This window comes from Macrobrachium nipponense, chromosome 17, assembly GCF_015104395.2.
Source record: "Macrobrachium nipponense isolate FS-2020 chromosome 17, ASM1510439v2, whole genome shotgun sequence".
Lineage (NCBI taxonomy): Eukaryota > Metazoa > Arthropoda > Malacostraca > Decapoda > Palaemonidae > Macrobrachium > Macrobrachium nipponense.
Window position 1 is genome coordinate 57,612,636 of NC_087210.1, and position 20,000 is coordinate 57,632,635.

Here is a 20,000-nt window from a genome sequence, read left to right on the forward strand (position 1 = left end):
AGCAACAGTAGTCTGAGAAAGTGAGCAAATATAGATAGATTGAATAACTAATTCTCAGAAAAAAACTGATGAAAGCAGAGAAATTTTCTTACAAGTCCTTCATACTAATTATCATACTACCAAACAAAAAGCTAAAGGATTAGATAAATTCTTAAACTAAGCGATCAAACCATCAAAACCGTGCATAAATTGATGAACCCACATGTGAAAAACCAATAAAAGAAGAGTGATTTTGTAAGCTATTGCACTCTTCTTCTGACTACTTATACATATATGTCAGTAAAATTCTGTCAGGAATTTCGTGGTTTAATGTTTTCTGTTTTCAGTGACGTACACCAAAAATGACCAAATGTAATAAGTAAATTGATGGATAACAGATCAAACTGGAATAATGATAATTCAAGGGGTGTTTTATTTAATTTTCTCTGAATGTTTAAAAGTGCCACAACCATGCCATTTAAAAACAAGTTTTCTTCTTTGTTTCATTTCAGAAATTATACATACATTACGAGTATATACATATATATATGTATATATAATATATGTATATATATATACATATATATGTATATGTATAAAATATATATATATATATATATATATGTATATGTAATATATATATATATATATATATATATATATATATATATATATATATATATATAATATATATATATCATCATCATCATCAAAACATACGAACAGAAAGAGCTCTGAACAGGAGGAAAGATGATCCATAATACATTCTTCTGCATTTTTGTTTAATATCATACAAACTTAGGCACGGGTAATGAGCTATTGCTCCATAATAAAAATCTGAAAATCCTATTTAAATTTTCTTGATACTCAGAGAAGAATAAAAAAAATGCAAGAGAGATTTTTTACTAGTTGTTTCAACGTTGACGAAAGTCATCAAGATCTTGATCTTGCATATCAGAAACTCTTTGTTACCTCACAACAGGAGATGAAATTACGAGGGCTTAAGTAGCAAGCTACAAGTTATTGTTACCAAAAGCTGCATTAATGACTTGAATGCGTGCGTGCGCTTTGGGACAGGTTGGGAGGGAGAGGATGACCAACCTAATCTACTGCACATGTATGCTTTACAAAATGGAACTCAGCGAGACGCATCTACTTACAATTATGAATAATGATAGGCATAATAAGACGCTGGCATTACTGACTTTGATAATGATTAGAACGTATATTATCTGATGATATTTTTAACGCTTTAATGTCTGGAATTACTAGTAGGAGTAAACATTCACACTCATGTACCCACACATTACATAATGCCTAACATATTATCTGTTAAAGCAAAGTCCTGATATTGTAGTCTTAATTTGTCATAAGTGAAGAAATACATCTTTAGGCAAAATACAAAATAGTCCCTTTTTGGAAAGAATTCTCACAGACAGTGAATAATTTTGTAATGACACTTTACATTTCGTATACCTTCTGCTGGCGGAGTGCTTTTCATACGTATGTCTCCTATTCTTAAAATTGTATAAAAACTGATGAAAACGGGCGTTTTCAACCATTTATCAGTATACCTGTCTGACGACTCCACAGATCAAAGGAAGAATACGCTTTTACACATCATGATGAGAACCAATTTCTTTCTAAGTTGTCATCAAGATTTGATTATCAGAGCTATGACGACAGTTCACAACTTATCAGTTAATTAATCAAGGTACTTGAAATGCATGGCATGGTCCCAGAAGCCATCACAATGAGCTATGCCTCTCCCATCAAAAAACAACTCAAGTTACATGACCGCAACATTCTTGTCATTGTGAAAGTTGCCCTTGCTAGAAGGCATTACGTTCAGGAATCCCAAGAACATACTAGAAACAAACAAGAAATCTGAGATGAATAAACTCGAAATCATGTAATCACTCAATGTATGTTTACTTAGGAGGAAGGCTGACGTTTTTCCGTTAAAGGCCGTAAAGTATCGCATGTGGCATTCTTCCGGTGTTTTTACAGTGATACAGCGATTTCTTAATACTTGTTTTCTAGATAAGATTTCGTTAGTCGGTGCCATCTCTCTCTCTCTCTCTCTCTCTCTCTCTCTCTCTCTCTCTCTCTCTCGCACACACACACATATATATATATCACACAAACATGTGTATATATATATATATATATATATATATATATATATATATATATATATATATATATATATATGAATACTTATCCCATCACCGTGATTCATATAAATCATTCGAGCTACAAATGTCCTTTAATATCTAATTCGCTCTACCTCGGAATTGATATATTTTCATATATGTACCGAAGGGGAATTTTTAGTTGATAATAATTTCGTCCCCCCATGGGATCGAACCACCGTCCAGGGGACGAAATTATTATCAACTAAAAATTCCCCTTCGGAAAATATATCAATTCCGAGGTAGAGCGAATTAGATATTAAAGGACATTTGTAGCTCGAATTATATATATATATATATATATATATATATATATATATATATATATATATATATATATATATATATATATGGGGATACAATCCACAATGAGATAAAATCCTCTTGTAGTTTAGTGAACAAGACCACAGGTGATGGTCGAAAGCTTTAATCCTGTACAAGAATATATATTATAAACTACAAGAGGATTTTACTTCATTGTGGATTGTATCCCCATATATATTATATATATATATATATATATATATATATATAGATATATATATAATATATAATGTATATTATAGAGAGAGAGAGAAGAGAGAGGAGAGAGAGAGAGAGAGAGAGAGAGAGAGAGAGAGAAGTATTAAAAGATGCTTATTGTGAACGTATACGAGTTCGTATGAATGCCGTTTCTTACAGAATGAGCGGAATGTCAGAGCTGGGAGATTCTTATATGTTACACGATAACAACCTTGAATGAATTCTTCCGGCGCGCATACAGAATAAGTCTATGTAATCCAAGTCATGAGTCCCAGAGGCACAATTTCCAGTCATAAAGCATTTTGTAACGTAATTAGTGGAAGCAATACCTTTGTGGCGAAACTGGAGTCGTTTAGATAAAACCGCCATGAATACAAAAAGATTAGCCAAGAAAATGATTAGGAGACAATCCACATACCTACGAAATAAATTTACTTCAGTCGGAAGAATGACCGGATTATTAAAGCCGACCATACGAGTGGAATCTCCCTGCAATCTACTAACAGTATTCAGAAGATTAAAGAGAAGCCTGTTACAGAACTATCTCAAAACTGTTGTAAAATGTTTCCCTACAATAGAATTTTCTACTCTACGCTCGGAGGTCATTTTTTTTTTAAGAGTCATGGTCATGTTAATTCAATGGTCATGTTAACATGTCCAGAACATAAATGAATTCCGCGTTCGCAGCCTTATCATTAAAATATCGCATACCTTGGATTATGGGAAATTTTGAATTAATAAAGAGGACAGCAGTACATTGACAAGATTACTAAAATTCAGGTTTATGTAACTAGATTCATGATTACCAATTCCATAAAATAAAACCAGGAGTTCTTGAATCATAATATTCTGGAATCTGCATCTTATTCAGCAATGAATGCAGTTCCAGCAACTAAAGTATTAAGAAGTTTTCGGCTGCTTTTATTTTCGTGAATCATTAATGAGAAGCAAGGAAATAATGTGCTAGTTGAAGCTAGTTGAAATGTGTGGGTTTACATTTCTATACAAAATAAAATGTATAAACTAGCACATTCAAATAAAATTTTACGCGTTAGACCTTCAATGAAAAAAAATATCCTAAGACTCTGAGAACCACATCTGCATCGTTTCTTTTCATTTGGGATAGTGGGTTCCCTTCTTAGCTACTAATACCGGACAACCATCACCTTGCCAGTAGAGCATAAAGATCGTCTTTATTAACATGTCAAGACGACAACATAAATCCACAGCAGTGTATATGCATTCTGAATCCCAAAGATCCAACGACATGGAAACGCTTTAAGATATTATGGATAGCCATTTGAACAGGTTTGCCTGCCCTAATCTCTCAATCCCTGACATTTTGTAGTTACCAGTTGCAAGATCCTTTCACAATAGGAATTGAGCGTCGTCAAACTAAAAATCTCTTTGAACATGCTGTCCCATGCCTTTAATGGAGGTAAATATAGTGGTGAAATTACACTAGGAATTCACCATAGCACGTATACATTCATCAAGAAATACCTTGACCCAACTCCTTGAGCTTCGGATCAAGGTGAGATGCGAGAGGGCCCTATGCAGGAAGAGAGCGTCAGAGCTTGCACCTGCTGCATATATGGTCTTACTCATCATCAATCCATCATGGCAACTGCGATCGATCTCGGAAGTTGTCTGGCTGATGCATGATATCTATTTTGCCCGGAACTTTTTTCGGTTTTTACGTGAATGTGTACGCGTACGAGAGAGGGAGTGAGAGAGATACATACATATATATATATATATATATATATATATATATATATATATATATATATATATATATATATATATATATAATATAATATAAAATCGCAAGCTGAATATAATGCTGTGATCATATAAGGCTATTGTTAATACACGGATGCAATACATATTCCAAAAAAACGGGCAACAGATATCATCATGAATGCATGTCTAACAGAGAGTCCAACCGAAGGACCTCCTGTGCCATGCATGCATATGAATCAAATCTGAGGGTTCATTTTGATTCGCTCATATCTTGATCACTATATTACGAAATTATTTTTCCCTAAGCTAAAATCTAAAAACCAAGTGAAACAATAATGATGAACCTAACGCAGAAAAATAAATGTGCTGCTTTGCTGTTGGTTATACAGAGAAAAATAAATTGCAAAAAGACTAAAAAATGGAAAGAGAAATCAACATCATAATGAATTATCTTTTGTTATTAAAAATTGATTAAAACTGTTTAAAAGCTAGAACATACATTCAATAACGTAAGCTGAAAAACATGATAAATTCATCTTTTTTTCTGGTAACAGCTGCAAACTAACTGCAATTCTTTTGCAGACAAGTTTCCTTGCCGACGGGAGCTGCAACATCCTGTCAGAGCATAGCAAGGTCCACAAGGACAGACCAATGAACAATATTTTCCGAAATCCAATATTTCAATGATCAAGCAACCTTATTTTGCTCCACATATCAAAACTCCAATAAATGAAATTAAATGAAAATAACAGTACTACGATATGCAAAAGAACGGCCAGACAATGAAAGAAGTTTGGCAAATAAGAACCCAGTGACTCCTACGAGAGGGAAAGTGAAAGTAGGATATCTTCTCCTCTTCTGTTTCAGCGGAGGTATATGGAGTGAAAGCCATCACATGACGTGGCTGTTTTTCAGAGTAAAGGACTTCGTGCAAAGAATCCAATTCTGAGAGCAAGTGTTAGTACCGTTCGTTGGGGTCTTTTAAGACTTCTGACATAAGGAAATAATACATGTTCAGTTTAAGAGCTAGTAATGTCCGTTGGATACTGAAAACCTCAGATAAGGAATATAATCATAAGGACGAGCATTCAAAAATTCAAGGCTATTTCATAAATTTCAAACATGGCTTATTTACTCTGTCAAAGCTACAGAAATGAAGTTACGACGCAGTGATGTAGGCAACGTGTTTTAGGAAGTGTGGGAGACTGGCGATGTTGTCGAAGGGAGGTTACCTACCACACGCGTCTCGTTAAGTTTTGCATATTAGCGATAGAGATGTATGGCAGGAAATACCGATATGTAAATACTACACACGACCAGGTTTTGTTTTTCAGACCCTAAAGACACTCCTCACGACGCCTTCCAACCTTCACTGCATAAGGGAAGGAATGTGGCAGCAAAATGTATTTTGCTATGTGTGACCTTTATCGACCTATTAATCATTCTATACATCACTGAACCTGTCATACAAAGACGAATACGGTGGTAATCATTAAGATGTTGCTGTTATAATACGGCATATGGGAAAACCCTTGTCTCTGTCAACTGGCGTAACATCAGATGTAGCATTTCTTTTTCCTTCCTTCCTCAAATTTCTATGTAATCGGATGTCTTTACAGTTCTTTTCTATATCTCTTGGTTTCCGTTGAAGAACTTTATGTATACATGAAAACTGATGAGAGAGAGAGAGAGAGAGAGAGAGAGAGAGAGAGAGAGAGAGAGAGAGAGAGAGAGAGAGAGAGAGAGAGAGAGAGAGATTACTCTTAAAAATTCAAATGTGTAATAAACCCCCGAAAACACGGTAAATTGGATACGGGAAAACCTTTTACTGGAAGCAATCCAAATCATACTCGTAGTATCTTCGACAACATTAGCTTTCCTTTATATCGTACACCAAGAAGAAATACGGCATAAAGTCTAGCAAGAGAGGATTGTTCTTAAAACCCTCTCAGTCGGACATAATTTACTCACTCAAATATTAAAGCTTTCACGACCCAAACACTCATTCTATTCAGTTCCAATGAATGCTTCGTTCTTGTAAGATTGGTTGCTAAAAATGACCTTTCCTTTTTAATGAAACAACGCCTCCGACATTTGCGATTGAACTGAAAACTTTTCAAATATTTAAGTAACAATCAATCCGCTAACGCAAAGATGATTACTCGGATAAAATGTACAATGAGGCTGCTGCAACCATTTCGCAAGCAAAAATGATAACATCTAATTTCTACAGACATTGTATTTTTTCTCTATTAAGAATATCATAATAATGCAGTAACGAAATTTACAAAGAAAGAATAGAAGCAGAAAATCAGTACAACAACTACTGCTATGACTAATAATCTTAAGGGCAAAATTATTCACCCAGCGAAGTTGATGGCATCATCAGACTTAAGGAAATACATATAAAAAGAACTAGGGGAGGGAGAGAGCGAAATATACTTGAGAACAAGAAAAATATGCATAAAAATAAATAAGCTCCTGAACATTTGTTTTCTCCTGTCGCATTTATACACGTTCCCTGCCAAGCGACTTCAAGCATCACCTCTCGTTGCATTTCCAAGCGACTTTCCTTTTACCCGTTGACCCACGAGAGGAAAAACAAACAAGATTCTTCATTCATTCTCTGCAACTTTCTCCTTCTCTCCTTCCTTTTCCCGATCACCTGTTGCTGAAAACCTCAGCCCACTCTCATCAACTTCCTTCTTCTCCTCATCCTCCCTCCCGCATTCCGTCCGCCTCCTCACCTCACCTCACCCAACTCCCACGTAGGCAGACTCTCCAACACTCGCTTCACTACAAACAATCTTAACTCGTACCACCCACAAACACTGCCCAGGAGCTAGATACCTTGTCCAGCTGGCATTTGGCTCACCTTATGTTGACTATTTACCTTTTCGTCTTCAATTTTATGACAACTGATTTCATAAATATTGAATTTTTTTTAAAGTATGTCGCTTTAACCCCCAAGGAAAGGAGCGTTCAGAAACGGAATATGTCAGTAAATTCTGTATGAGGAATAAAGTCGATTTTTCCAAATCTTTTGGATGTTTATCAAAATTCATTACATGTTCAAAATACGAACTGCCAACGTATCTATCAGATTTGTAGGCATACATCGTTGAGTTGGCAAGGAGCCTTAAGATATATTCCCATTCAAAACAAATAAGAGTAAAGAGAAAGAGAGACTAACGCCCATTTCCATTATCACTGAACGCGGAATTATGAAGGTACAACTCTACTCCCAAGGTAAAACGGACTGAAGTCTTAAGATCTTGCTCAATAAAGTAGAAATCCATTGAAATGCATTAAATTTGCATGTTTGCATTGAAGATGATGACATCATACAACGAAAACGGTCTTGTTATGCTTTTTATTTAAGTAAAGCCATCAAGATGAAAAAATGACACCCAAGTCTGATGAAGGTGATTTATCTTTTACTTTTCAGAATGAGACAAATGAGTGAAAATGCATCTATATGTAATCAGTGCTAAACTTATTTACTGTTCCTTAACTTTAAACAAAATCTGAAGCTATAGGTTTTATTTAATCTAAGTTGAAAAGGTGACTATCTCACATAACACTAATTCTTACGATATTACGCGAGGATCTTTAGTTGGTTGTATCTATCTCGCTAAATTAATCGTGTCGACTGTTGTAATTACCCTTCCAGACTTAATAGCCGATATGAATCTATAATAAAACTGCTGGTAATTATTTTCAGCTAAAACAATTTAGTATAGTCAATCCATGTTGGAACTGATGACGAAACAAAAGCACAGTAATTCAAAATACGTTAAACAAAATCTATATCTAAACCTTGAATTATAGCAACAAGTGGAAGAAACAAATTCAAGCCATACCGATGAAAAATATATAAATGATAACATTAAAGACCACTGCCAAATAATGTTAAAAGTTTGGTCTCGATCATTAAACCCATACCCTAATAAAAGAAAAAAAATTGAAACTCTTAAAATGACCATGTATTTATTTGCAGAGCAATATTTGAAGAGCCGCCGCAGTTATCTTAATTGGAAGATTTGGATGTGTTCCGTTGTGAAATAAAATGTATTTTTATTGCTTAGCATTCTGACCTGTCAATTATTATGTTGTTACAAAAGATCAATACAACGTACAGCACACTGGTGAACTTATAATGACAGAATCTCAAAAAACACAAAACGAACGGTATCTTTAATGTTGATCTGTATATGCTTGCACACATACATACGTGAGTATATATATATATATAATATATATTATATATATATATATATATATATATATATATATATATAAACTAACATACTCACATACATACATACACACACAAGCACAAAACACATAGATACACATAAACATACATACTAATATATATAATATATATATAAAGAGAGAGAGAGAGAGAGAGAGAGATGAGAGAGAGAGACCGAGAGAGAGAGAGAGGAGAGATGTAATAATAACCTTAATAATCCCTTAACTACTCGAATTCTTCAGGTTTTTGATACGCTTGACATTACAAAGCCTGAGATCCAAATTCGCGTCAGGTCGGTAACAAGACCTCTTTCTGGTGATCCGGACGCGAGTTCGGACCCTACTATGGACGTCAAAATTTCATCATAATCTTGTATTTCGATCTTAGGGTTTGAAGTGACAAGCGTACCCTAAAAGTAAGAAGAATTTGAGAAGTTAATCAGCCGCTTGGGTTATTCCAATTATATACGTGTCTGGCAAAAATGACCAGTCGATTAATTATATACCATAAAATTATTACTGCTGAATTTGAGCTGATATCCAACCATAATTGTAGAAGTGATAAACTGTTTGTATATATATATAGATATACATATAAAATGAACAGTCGTATGTATCTATATATATATATTATATATATATATATATATATATATATATATATATATATATATATATATATATATATATATATATGTATATATATATATATATATATATATATATGTATACGACTGGTAATTTTATTTTAATATATATATACACACACACACACATATATATATATATTAATATATATATATATATAATATATATATATATATATAATATATTACATACATACAACTTACATATAATATAAAACACGTTTCTCACTTCTACAATTATGGTTGGATATCAGCACAAATTCAGCACTAATAATTATATGGCATACATTTTCTATTTTATGCAGCTTTCTCATTGTGTTGTCTACCACCGTTCAGTAGAAAGAAATTGTTATTTATCATTTGATTTTCCATTCATTTCTTTACTGGTGCTTCCTTTTTATTCTTATTTCTTCGAGTAATATTCTTTATACACTTAGCTACTCACTATCGTTTTCTACGCAGAAATTATAATTGTCCCTTGTTAATATATAGTCACAATAATATATATAATATATATATATATATATATATATATATATATATATATATATATATATATAAACCAAACAGGAAAAAGAGTTACTAGCCTTAGATTCAAAATAAGAATCAGAACCAATGCCATAATCACATCAGATTTTGTTAGGATGAAAAATTCGTCTAAACTACAAAAAAGTTTTCAGATACGTTCTATAATTTCGAAACGGCATTTTCACAATCGTCACTGAACTACGCACCTTTTCATTATCGAAATACTTATTTGCTTACTACATTGTAATTTTGTAAACAATAACCACAACTATGAACATTAAATTAGAAAAAGATTTAAAAGTAAATATGAAAATTCCAATTATCGTTAATATACATATCTCACTAAATATACTAAAAAAAAAAAAAAAAAAAAAAAAAAAAAAAAAGAAATTGTGTCAAGAGTTGCGGGAAAACAAAAGACATATCCAAGCAAATTCTTCACAACCTCGAAAATAATTCCCATTATGTGGGTTCATCATCTATTAGCTGTCATTTCTCAACAACTAAATGACCACGCCGTAGAAGATGATAATTATTAAACCTATTAAGGATGGCTAAGGGAAGCCACCGTGGTAGAGAACACTTATAAATTTAACAAGAGGCTTAACCATCAGTGCCTTCGGCACCAAAAAAAATAGGTAAATCTTAAGCTGAATCCCCACTCAATGGTATTAGAATAAAGGTTATAATAATAACAATGATAACAAACGTAAAAATTACATCAACAATACAGAGCGGATTAATGCAATGTCTTGAGTGGCAACGTTGAATAAAAATTAGCAAACTAATTGGGAAATTCAACAGTTCTCATAATGGATATATAGTAGTGGCGATAATCAAACAACTTTTTATAAGTATAAAAAGCTTCCCCTCTTCCCTGTCCTCTTCTTAATTCCCTAGATTGACTACCAGCCACCAAAAATTGATTCCAAGTGGCTAAACTGTTAGATCCAAAGCTGAGAGATGTATGTATGTATGTATGTATGTATGTATGTATGTATGTATGTATGTATGTATGTAAGAATATATATATATATATATATATATACATATATATACTTACACACACACATATATATACAGACAATTGCATACATTTGCGACGAAAGTGATATGATATCAATATTTGCTGAACATTTGCATAAACATCATGCTCAATAAATCGTAATCAACTCTTATGAAGGAATCAACTCTTATGAAGGAGGTCCCATTAAATAGTACTCGAAGAATAACCTTTCATTTTGCAAAAAGGAATTAAGATTCAGTTATGAACAAATGTCCCTAACACCGTGCTAAGAAAGTACCCGTAGAGACTATCTAAATCCTACAGTAATTAAGCATTCCATTTTTCCTTGCTAAAGTGCAAGACCGGCAATCAAGACGATATACCTTTTATTTCTTTAATGAGGTGGAGGGAGTATAAGACCCCCAAAATCCTACCCAACTGCTGCAAGTATAGAAAAAACGAGTTATGACGGGAGTGACTTCAGCACTAAAATAAAAGTATAACACAATGATGAAAATCAAAGTAGAAGATAGAAAATAATTCACATAAATCCAGAAGTAAATCTCATGATGTGATTTAAGTATGAAATCTACCAATTCAGGTAGAAACACTAAACCAGGACGACCATCTGTATACAACGCATATCCAGAGTATGTATCACTCTTTCCAAATACATATTTTCAAAATTTGGTTTCAATATGGAAAAGAAAATCACATCGAACCAGATGTGTCTGTAAAACACAATGACACATGAAATGGCAAATTCCTGCTTGAACTTTGACCTCAAAGCATGACCCTGACTTCACTCTACAGATTGGCTATATTGATGAAGTATAGTACTATACATCCCACATATGGAGTCTACCTCGTTAAGTTCAAAAGTTATGTCCATGATTAAATCTTATTTGATATAACCAACTATGACCTTTACCTACGTACCTCTGCAAATTAGCTTCATCAACGGAGTGCGCATGTCACATATGAAGTTGCCGTCTTTTGTAGTTAAATTCATACTTGACCTTTAAATAATAAGTATGACCTTGACCTGGAACCTTGGACCCACGTTATGGAATGCTGCATCTTTATGCCCACATACGCCATATATGAATCCTGATGTCTGTATCTTGAGAAAATATTAAAATTTAACTGATAAAAAAAAAATACGGAAAAACTTTAACGTTAGCGGACCATACAAACAGAAAGACAAGTCAGTCACTATGGGTCCCCACACAGTAAACCGATAACACTATGAGCATTTTAGCGACCAAATAGTCAAGTTTATTTGTTTTTAAGTTATTTACACCTGCTGATCGAAATCATCGAATGAGACCAGTTACGATGTCTATTTTTTTTTAAATCCAAGTGAGTGTATATTGCGCATTTATTAAAAATTATAGCTTTCAATAATTCAAGATTTAAGAGTTCCTTAAAAGCAACACGTCATTACATTTCATTAAAAGATTTCCAAACAGGAAGGAAGGCTAAGAAGTTGCCCAATACGCAAATCCAGATGAGAAAAAAAAAGAACGGAAAAGGAAACTAATAATAACACCATGAGGGGATCGAGTTCTGGCTCTCCAGTGACAGTTTAGTAAACTATAAATCGAATAAAAATTCCGCTATTTTTTCGTCCAGGAGGCTCAGCGTTAAACTAAAACAGCAGAATACTTGAAATTCTTACTTTGGGTTCCAAACTATGATTTGAATAGAGAACCCGCACAACAAATTACAAAGAGAGAAACTGGTGGGCCACTAGAGCTTATTTACGATCTGTTTAGAAAATGAGGCAAAGCCTGAGTAATTACTATGAATAATTATCACATAACTATTACTTGCAATGCGATTTCATACAAACTGATAAAATAAGTTATGCTGGCGTGGAAGAGTAAACAAATATTTCGAAAAGAAAAATTCAATTCATAAAAACTCAAAGCAACAGACTTGGTTTATAAGATTCAAGTGATTTTTGCTAGAATTTTACGAAAAGTTCTAAAATAACAGACTATAAAAAAAACTCCGGCAAAAAAATACCTACTAACACGCCAGCAAGGGACCTTGAAAAAAAAAAAACAACTTTGTGCAGCTTGAACATTCGAACTTAAACAGGTGTTTCGATGAGAGGACTCACCGAAGCCATCCCAGGGGTACGACCAACCTTGCCCAAATTAACCAAAATCATTACTTTGGAGGGACCTTTAAAAGAAGAAAAATGACAGGCTATTATTCCAAAGGGGAATCCGCACCAACTAAACCATAACACCTTCGGGGGACCTTTGGGAATAGCGGGGCAATTCGGAACACACGCACATGAGAGAGAGAGAGAGAGAGAGAGAGAGAGAGAGAGAGAGAGAGAGAGAGAGAGAGAATTAATTCCTAGACTCATAACTTGCACGTCGGAATGCTGAGCAATCTCTTTCTGATCAAAGTGCCACTTCAAGCGGCCATTCCGAAGGGAGTGTGGCCACCGCAGGCCAGGGTCCTTTATTGGATACGGACGGTCTCTCCAGTGGGCTGGCACTTTATTGTCATCGAACCGACAAAGTATCTAGCGTAGAGCAGTTGTCCCTCAATTGAGTGTTCCATGAAAACTGCGTGTTCGCACATACTAAACAAAGATTACCAGAAGTGCAGTTTACGGTAGAGCAAAGATCCAGCTTGTAAAATTATCTCTTTCTCTCTCACTCTCGCCATTTTTCTGCAGAGCTATACTTGGATATTTTTGCTTATCCATATGTTGTAACTACAATGAAGAGCACGAAATAACAGTGTGTGCTTGAGCGAAGGAAGTAGGAAAAAAAAAGACATAGTTCTAAAGAAATGTTGAGATTTGTAAAGCTTGAGAGAGAGAGAGAGAGAGAGAGAGAGAGAGAGAGAGAGAGAGAGAGAGAGAGAGAGAGAGAGAGAGAGAGAGAGAGAGAAGCACACACTCGCCAATGCAATAGGTTGTTTACTACTTCAACAGTAGAGTTCTCTCAGCTAAAAGAAAACGTTACAATGTCACGTAACCCCAACCAGGGAACACAAAGTGCATTTTCTTCGTTTGCTTTGCGCTAGCACTAACACTTAATCCGAAAACAATCTGAATCATTCAGTTACGCTTGTACTGTCTTCAATATTATTTGTTAATTATGGGCAAATTTCTTCCTTATGCGATTACTTGGAAAAAAAATATTCAGAATACAAAAACTGTACGTTAAGATAATATAATCCCTTTGTAAAACTGGCAGTATCACTTCTTTTCACAGAAAGGAGGTTTGTGAGAGTGAAAGCAAAAGAAAGACATAGAAGGGGGAATTTTATAGTGTCATTTCGCTACAAAACGATGGAGGCGATGATGATGAATGCCCAAAATTTTAGGAAGCTAGTTTAAAAGATAAAGAAATTTAAAAGGAAAAACCTGGTCTGTTCTCTACCCTACTGATATCTTTATACATCTAAATATAAACGTTTTACATAATCACTATGAAATTAAACAAACATGATTCAGAATATACCAGGTTTAACTAAGGGTTAAATGTCCATAGTTCTAGTTAATTGTGATGAGTTTTCACTACAGACTGGTCTGTCTCTGGAGTCCATGTCGCCAGAACAACAAATCAAAAAAGAAATTAATGAAAAACTAATGCGAGAGAAGACAATGTTAAGAAAACATATTACATCCATTCATTAAGTGTATTTAATAGGTGGAAAGGGACAAGTCAGTGCGGACAGGTTCTTTCCTATCCAACATATTCAAAAGCAAACTAACATTACAACGAGAAAACGTAAATTACGCAAGAGAATTACTCGAGGTACACGCCACACTGAGCTTCTAATTGCATATAATGCTGCAACAACACACTCCGCCAAGGGCAAACAGTCATTAGGTAACTGATACTCTTAGTTATAATCTCATTACTCAAATTCCTTCCTCCAAATAAGATAAATCGTCGAATCCAGCCATGATGTCACGCATCTGGTTATGGCAATTCCTTAGGCGACATCCTACGATGATGATCAGGAACGCAGTGCAACAATAATCAAATTACTTCGTTTAAAATACAACGTATCCCCGAAGAGCCTGTTGACCTTGTGAAGAGGTTACTCTTATCTTAAACATTTCGTCATGTTTACTTGATTGCCGATAAACTGGTCATGTGCTTCGCAGAATATGTTTTGGTGTTAATTCATTTGCGCTCGTGCAAGTCACTCTTTAATAGTCGGAAATCATCTTCCCATACCTTATACAAACAAACATATATGCTATTTATATTCGGAACACCATACTTGACAGTACTGTAGAGCAGGGATATAACCACCTGCCCCCGTCGACCATTCAAAATAACACAAAACAAAACAAAAACAATCCACGCTTTTCCTTCACCTTGAAAAAGACTCACCAACTTTATCGGACCCTGTAAACGATTACAGAACACAGTGTAAATATTTCCGTCCACCGCTTCTCTTGTGGTTTGTCTCCAGAGCTTACCTGATCGAAATAGGCAGCGAGCATCATCTTGACGATGTTATTCCTGGGATGATTTAGTCAATCTTCAAAGCAGATGGCGGATGCTAAGCACTTCAAACTCAACAGTCCTTTGACAAAGCCCCACAATAAAGCGTATCAGAATATTTTGATATAATTCTAACCGGTACAATAGGATTTAAAAGTTGTAACAAGGGCAGCAAATGGTCCCTAGTAAGATATCTAGTGTATACGCAACCGACAGGTCGAAGACCAATCAGATGACGATCACTTTTCAGCTGGCGGCGTCACAGGCCTTTAGGTCTCTCCTTGGTCACGGTACTGTGAACTCACACTGTTCTCCTTAAGAATGTCTCTTTTATATCACTTCAATTAAATTGCCTATTCGAATTCATCTGGGAAGCATCACTTTACCCCTGAATGTCTCCTGTTCAAAGTTTAACCTAAAGCAGCGAGTCAGTACAGATTGTTCAATAGACAAAATCAAACAATGAAATACTTGTCCTTCTCCTCCTCCTCCCACACCTACACTCTCCTCCTCGAGGAATGCTTTCCCTAAGATCACTTATGTAAGAACAATCCTCGTACCCCGTTGAAGTCACCAATTATCAAGTTCTTGCATGGTCACTTTAAACATCCTATCAATGTTTGCGGTATAAGCAATTGTCCCTAGGACATAAGTGTCACTCGGTCAGCAATGCAAAGAAGGACCTGTGAGCGTCAGCAGTATCGACAGACCAAGGAAGGGGCTCTACCGGAACCAGCAAAAGCACCGGAAAAGCCCGAGAGACTCGAGAGCGCCTGTGACAGCAGGACCGGTAGGAAGGGCCTGCGAGCAGGTTAAGCGCGCACGTCTCGCACTGCCGCCTGCTAGTTGCCAACTGACAGGAAGGTTGTGTGTGTGTTGCCTCTCATCCCTCCTCTCAGTTCCACCATCAGAAGATGAAGAAGCAGAAGAAGAAACATGGGCCCGCATTGCTCAACCAGGCCCCCTCTTTTTTCTTTGAATCTCCCGTAAACACAACAAAAACCAGAAGCCTCTGTGAGCACACGTATTTCTAAATGCAGATATGCAGAGCATGTCATCCCTTCAAATACTTGATGATAAAGCAACTCATAAAATTCTACTCGATAACCTATGCTTTGGTAAAAACAAGAATAAATTGTATGTATATTGCGGGTTTGCTAACGAAGAACAGGTCCTCCAATCTTATATCACTCCTAACACCTTTCTGGTTAGAAAAGAAAACACTCATAATCAGAGAGAAAAAATACACATAGCTGACATCACTGCAACCCAAAATAAGGCACAAAGAAAAAAAAATTAAACTAGGCTTCCCATCAAGGGTAAAACCCCTCCCTCTCTCCCCTTTCCAACCTGTAACTGCCCCCTCATTCTCCTCCCCAATTTTGCTCCCCAAGGACGAACTCAAGAGCGAGTAAATTGAAGCCTGCCTAATACGTACCCCGTAAGCTGATGCGTACACAAACACAAGAGTCTCTTCGATTCTACGAATACGATGCAAGCATTTCACGCATGCGCACAATTCAAATAAATAGATAAGTCTAGTTTGTTTTTTACGCCAAGAATGCCTTTTCAGAATTAAATATTGATGAAAGTCCCCAAAAGCGAATTTTTACTGGAATTCATATTTTTAATGAAGAAAATATTAAAAAGAAATCACTGGGCGCTCACCAGGATATGTTAACAAAAGCATATGAAAAATAAAAAAATATAGATCAAATACATACCTACTAATCAGCGGAGGATAATTAATACAATAATTATGGAAAGAAAATGAGACAAAAATTATAGCAAAGAAATAAACATAAACATACAAGAGAAAACACCTAAAAATACAAAAACTGTTTAAAGATCTTAGACTTCTACACACACACACCATAATCAAAAAGATTTTAGGGATTTATAATCTCTTTTTATACGTCCCGCCACGGAACAATAATCTTAAAAAGAAAGGCATCCAATTTCTTTCTGATTTCAAGCAGAATATAATTAGATATTCCTGCTAATAAAGAGAATATATCAAGATTGATGATCTCTGGTAGTTTAAACTTTGATGACTTGAAGGCAAACACTTGATAGTAAATATTATCAGTCCTTTTAAATGACACAAAGCACAACTGAACTTATCGAAAAATATCCAAATCGGACAAACTAGTGATTAATGACTGGGTAACATAATAATTTAATATAAAAGTGAATATACAGAAACCAAACGAAATTACTCCTATAGGAACAAAAGTAAATGAAAATCATTTTTTATTAAAATATCACTAAACGTCAACAAGACTGAGTAGAGCCGTGGCCATGGAGTATGAGGGTTTCTTTACCATGCCCTGGCAATCTACAGGTCAACTCCTCAAGGGAAGGCTACCAGGCCACGACAATGAAACCTTTAGATTCGTCATTCGAGGATATAACTGCCCCCTCCCACCGCATTTCATAAAGCGCAAGGGATTTTTATCTTGAAAAAGTGAATACTTTCCATAGAGCAGTAAGGCCACGTCCCATCCATCGATGACAATTTTCCCTATACTACAAAGAATTTTTTTTCATGTGATAAATATACACCCATGTATAACGGAGAATAGTTACATTGAAAACGAAATGGAATTTTCCGCATAAGCTGGAGATTTAATCTGTAATATTGAAGGAGAATGAAAACCAGGTAATTGGACGTCATCGGCAACATCAAGCGCTTTCAACCTCAGAATCCTGTATGATATTGGTGCTTCAGTTTCAGCCAGAAGAGTCGTTTGCATCCGAGGAATGTCAAATATCAATAGATCTTCCTTGCTGCGTCCGACATTGCGAGTATGAACTGCAAGCAAGCGATAAGGTGTGCAATATAGTGACATCTCAGGCCTCATAAAAATTATTTAAAAACGAAATTACAAGCTCAAAGGGAATAAGAATTAATGACGAAAGGGAGAAGGATGGAAACGGTCACTGAAGTAAGCAATTCAGGGATGTCTTATATACGAAGAGTAATGCGGAAGTGGCGACCAAGCATGAATGTTTGTTATATATATGTTCTAGCTGTACTAACGTATCTGAGCGACAAAACTGGCTTCGAGGTAATCACATTCTTTGATGTAAAGAAACCGAAGAGATTACACCGTCTGAATAAAGGAGCATATCGTAAACTAAGAGTTTCTAAACTGTTGCATTATTTTTTAAATATTATAAGCTTAATAAACTGATAAATAGTGGATTTTATACCATAAAGTAAAATGAAACATACTGCAGACTTATGAAAAGTAAAAGAATGAAAATACAAAAAAGTTCTGAACTGATATCATAATTGCACTATGAATGGATATTTAAATCGAGACATAGATGTAACCCTTTGAAATTAAAAAAAATATTTTTGAAAGCATTAAGTAAATCAAAATAAATTCTTTGCCACATACATTTAAAGTTCAACAGACCAGTGAACCGCCGAATTTCAAGGGCGAAGAAACTAAAATTGAGATTTTTTGTCATCAAGTAAAGGATGCTGCCACTAACACTAATAAGAAAACAAAGGGGAAAAAAGTGCGAGTCTCTTTAATCTAAGTAAGATGAAAGGTAAACAATTATAAAAACTGAGCTTCTGTCGTCCCTTTCAAAAAGATTTTTAGTTTGACGCCTGTCACATGTCATGAGACTGGAGATCTCCCTCGATGTGCTATGCAATACTTGATCATCACGATGCATTATGATCTTTACACGGCTGTCACCTACTGATCCTTAAAAGGAGAAAGCTATGATAGTGGTCCTCCAGAAACCATGAAATCAGGAGGAGGAGACAAACTTGCGAGCCAGTGATCGGTATGTGAATAATAATTACCTCGGTGGTCGCAGTAATAGTAGTAGTAGCAGCAGGATTTGTAACGCAGTGACATAAAAACAATGCACTTGAATCCCAAAGAATGCTACCAAATATACAGCAAGAAGAATTCAAAGGCACCTAAGGTTTGACATTCTCTCATGTTTTTTGGACTGTCTCTTTGACAAATAAAAGCCAACACTTTTCTGAATATATTTTCTGCTTATCTCCTTTCCAAAAATGGATTTGCATCCCCAAAAAAACTATACCAATGAATTACTTTTTGTCTATCAGCAAAATATCTGATAAAGGCTCTTCATCAGTCATCACAATAAAATACCATTGTTATCTACAATGAGAAAATAACCTTGGTATTTGAACACCTCTTTAAACATGACAATTTGAAGAATTTATACTTCCATTAACATTTAACACGGAACAACTCAACCCCTCCCAACCACATATTAACAGGTGGATTTAAATATACAAAAGAAAAGTGACCTGATAAACTTACGAGTAGCCCCGATCATTTTCCAAGATCACTCGCACCGCTCATTACCTGCAGGAAAAGAACAAAAGGAAAAAGCCGTTAGTTTTGTCTGCATAAATATAGGTTTCAAAAGCGATCCAAAAGAGCCTAACCGAGAAAATGTCATATACAGGTGCACACAAAACCAGATATTTAAAATGAGACCTCAACGCTGCCACGTTTTTTCCCTCTGGAAATCCCTGGAATTAAGCTTAACACACACGCGCTGCATCAGAGCATACCTGAGATAACTCGGCGCCTTCGTCAGAGAATCGTAATGAGATGTTTGGCGG

General features: G+C 35.2%; 1 protein-coding gene across 7 annotated transcripts in view; it reads right to left on the reverse strand.

Annotated features, from left to right (window-relative positions):
* The window catches only part of LOC135196257 (tripartite motif-containing protein 3-like), an 879,736-nt gene that overhangs the window by 229,715 nt on the left and 630,021 nt on the right, over positions 1 to 20,000 (reverse strand). For 2 of the 7 annotated variants that reach the window (XM_064222952.1, XM_064222942.1), the window contains exon 1: positions 15,349 to 16,235. The exons of 4 other annotated variants lie outside the window; for them this stretch is intronic. In XM_064222952.1, the coding sequence (XP_064079022.1) occupies positions 15,349 to 15,375 (27 nt within the window). In that variant the 5' untranslated portion in view covers positions 15,376 to 16,235. Of the gene's footprint in view, positions 1 to 15,348; positions 16,236 to 20,000 lie in introns of those variants that run through there. One more of the 7 variants, XM_064222944.1, reaches the window with a different exon arrangement.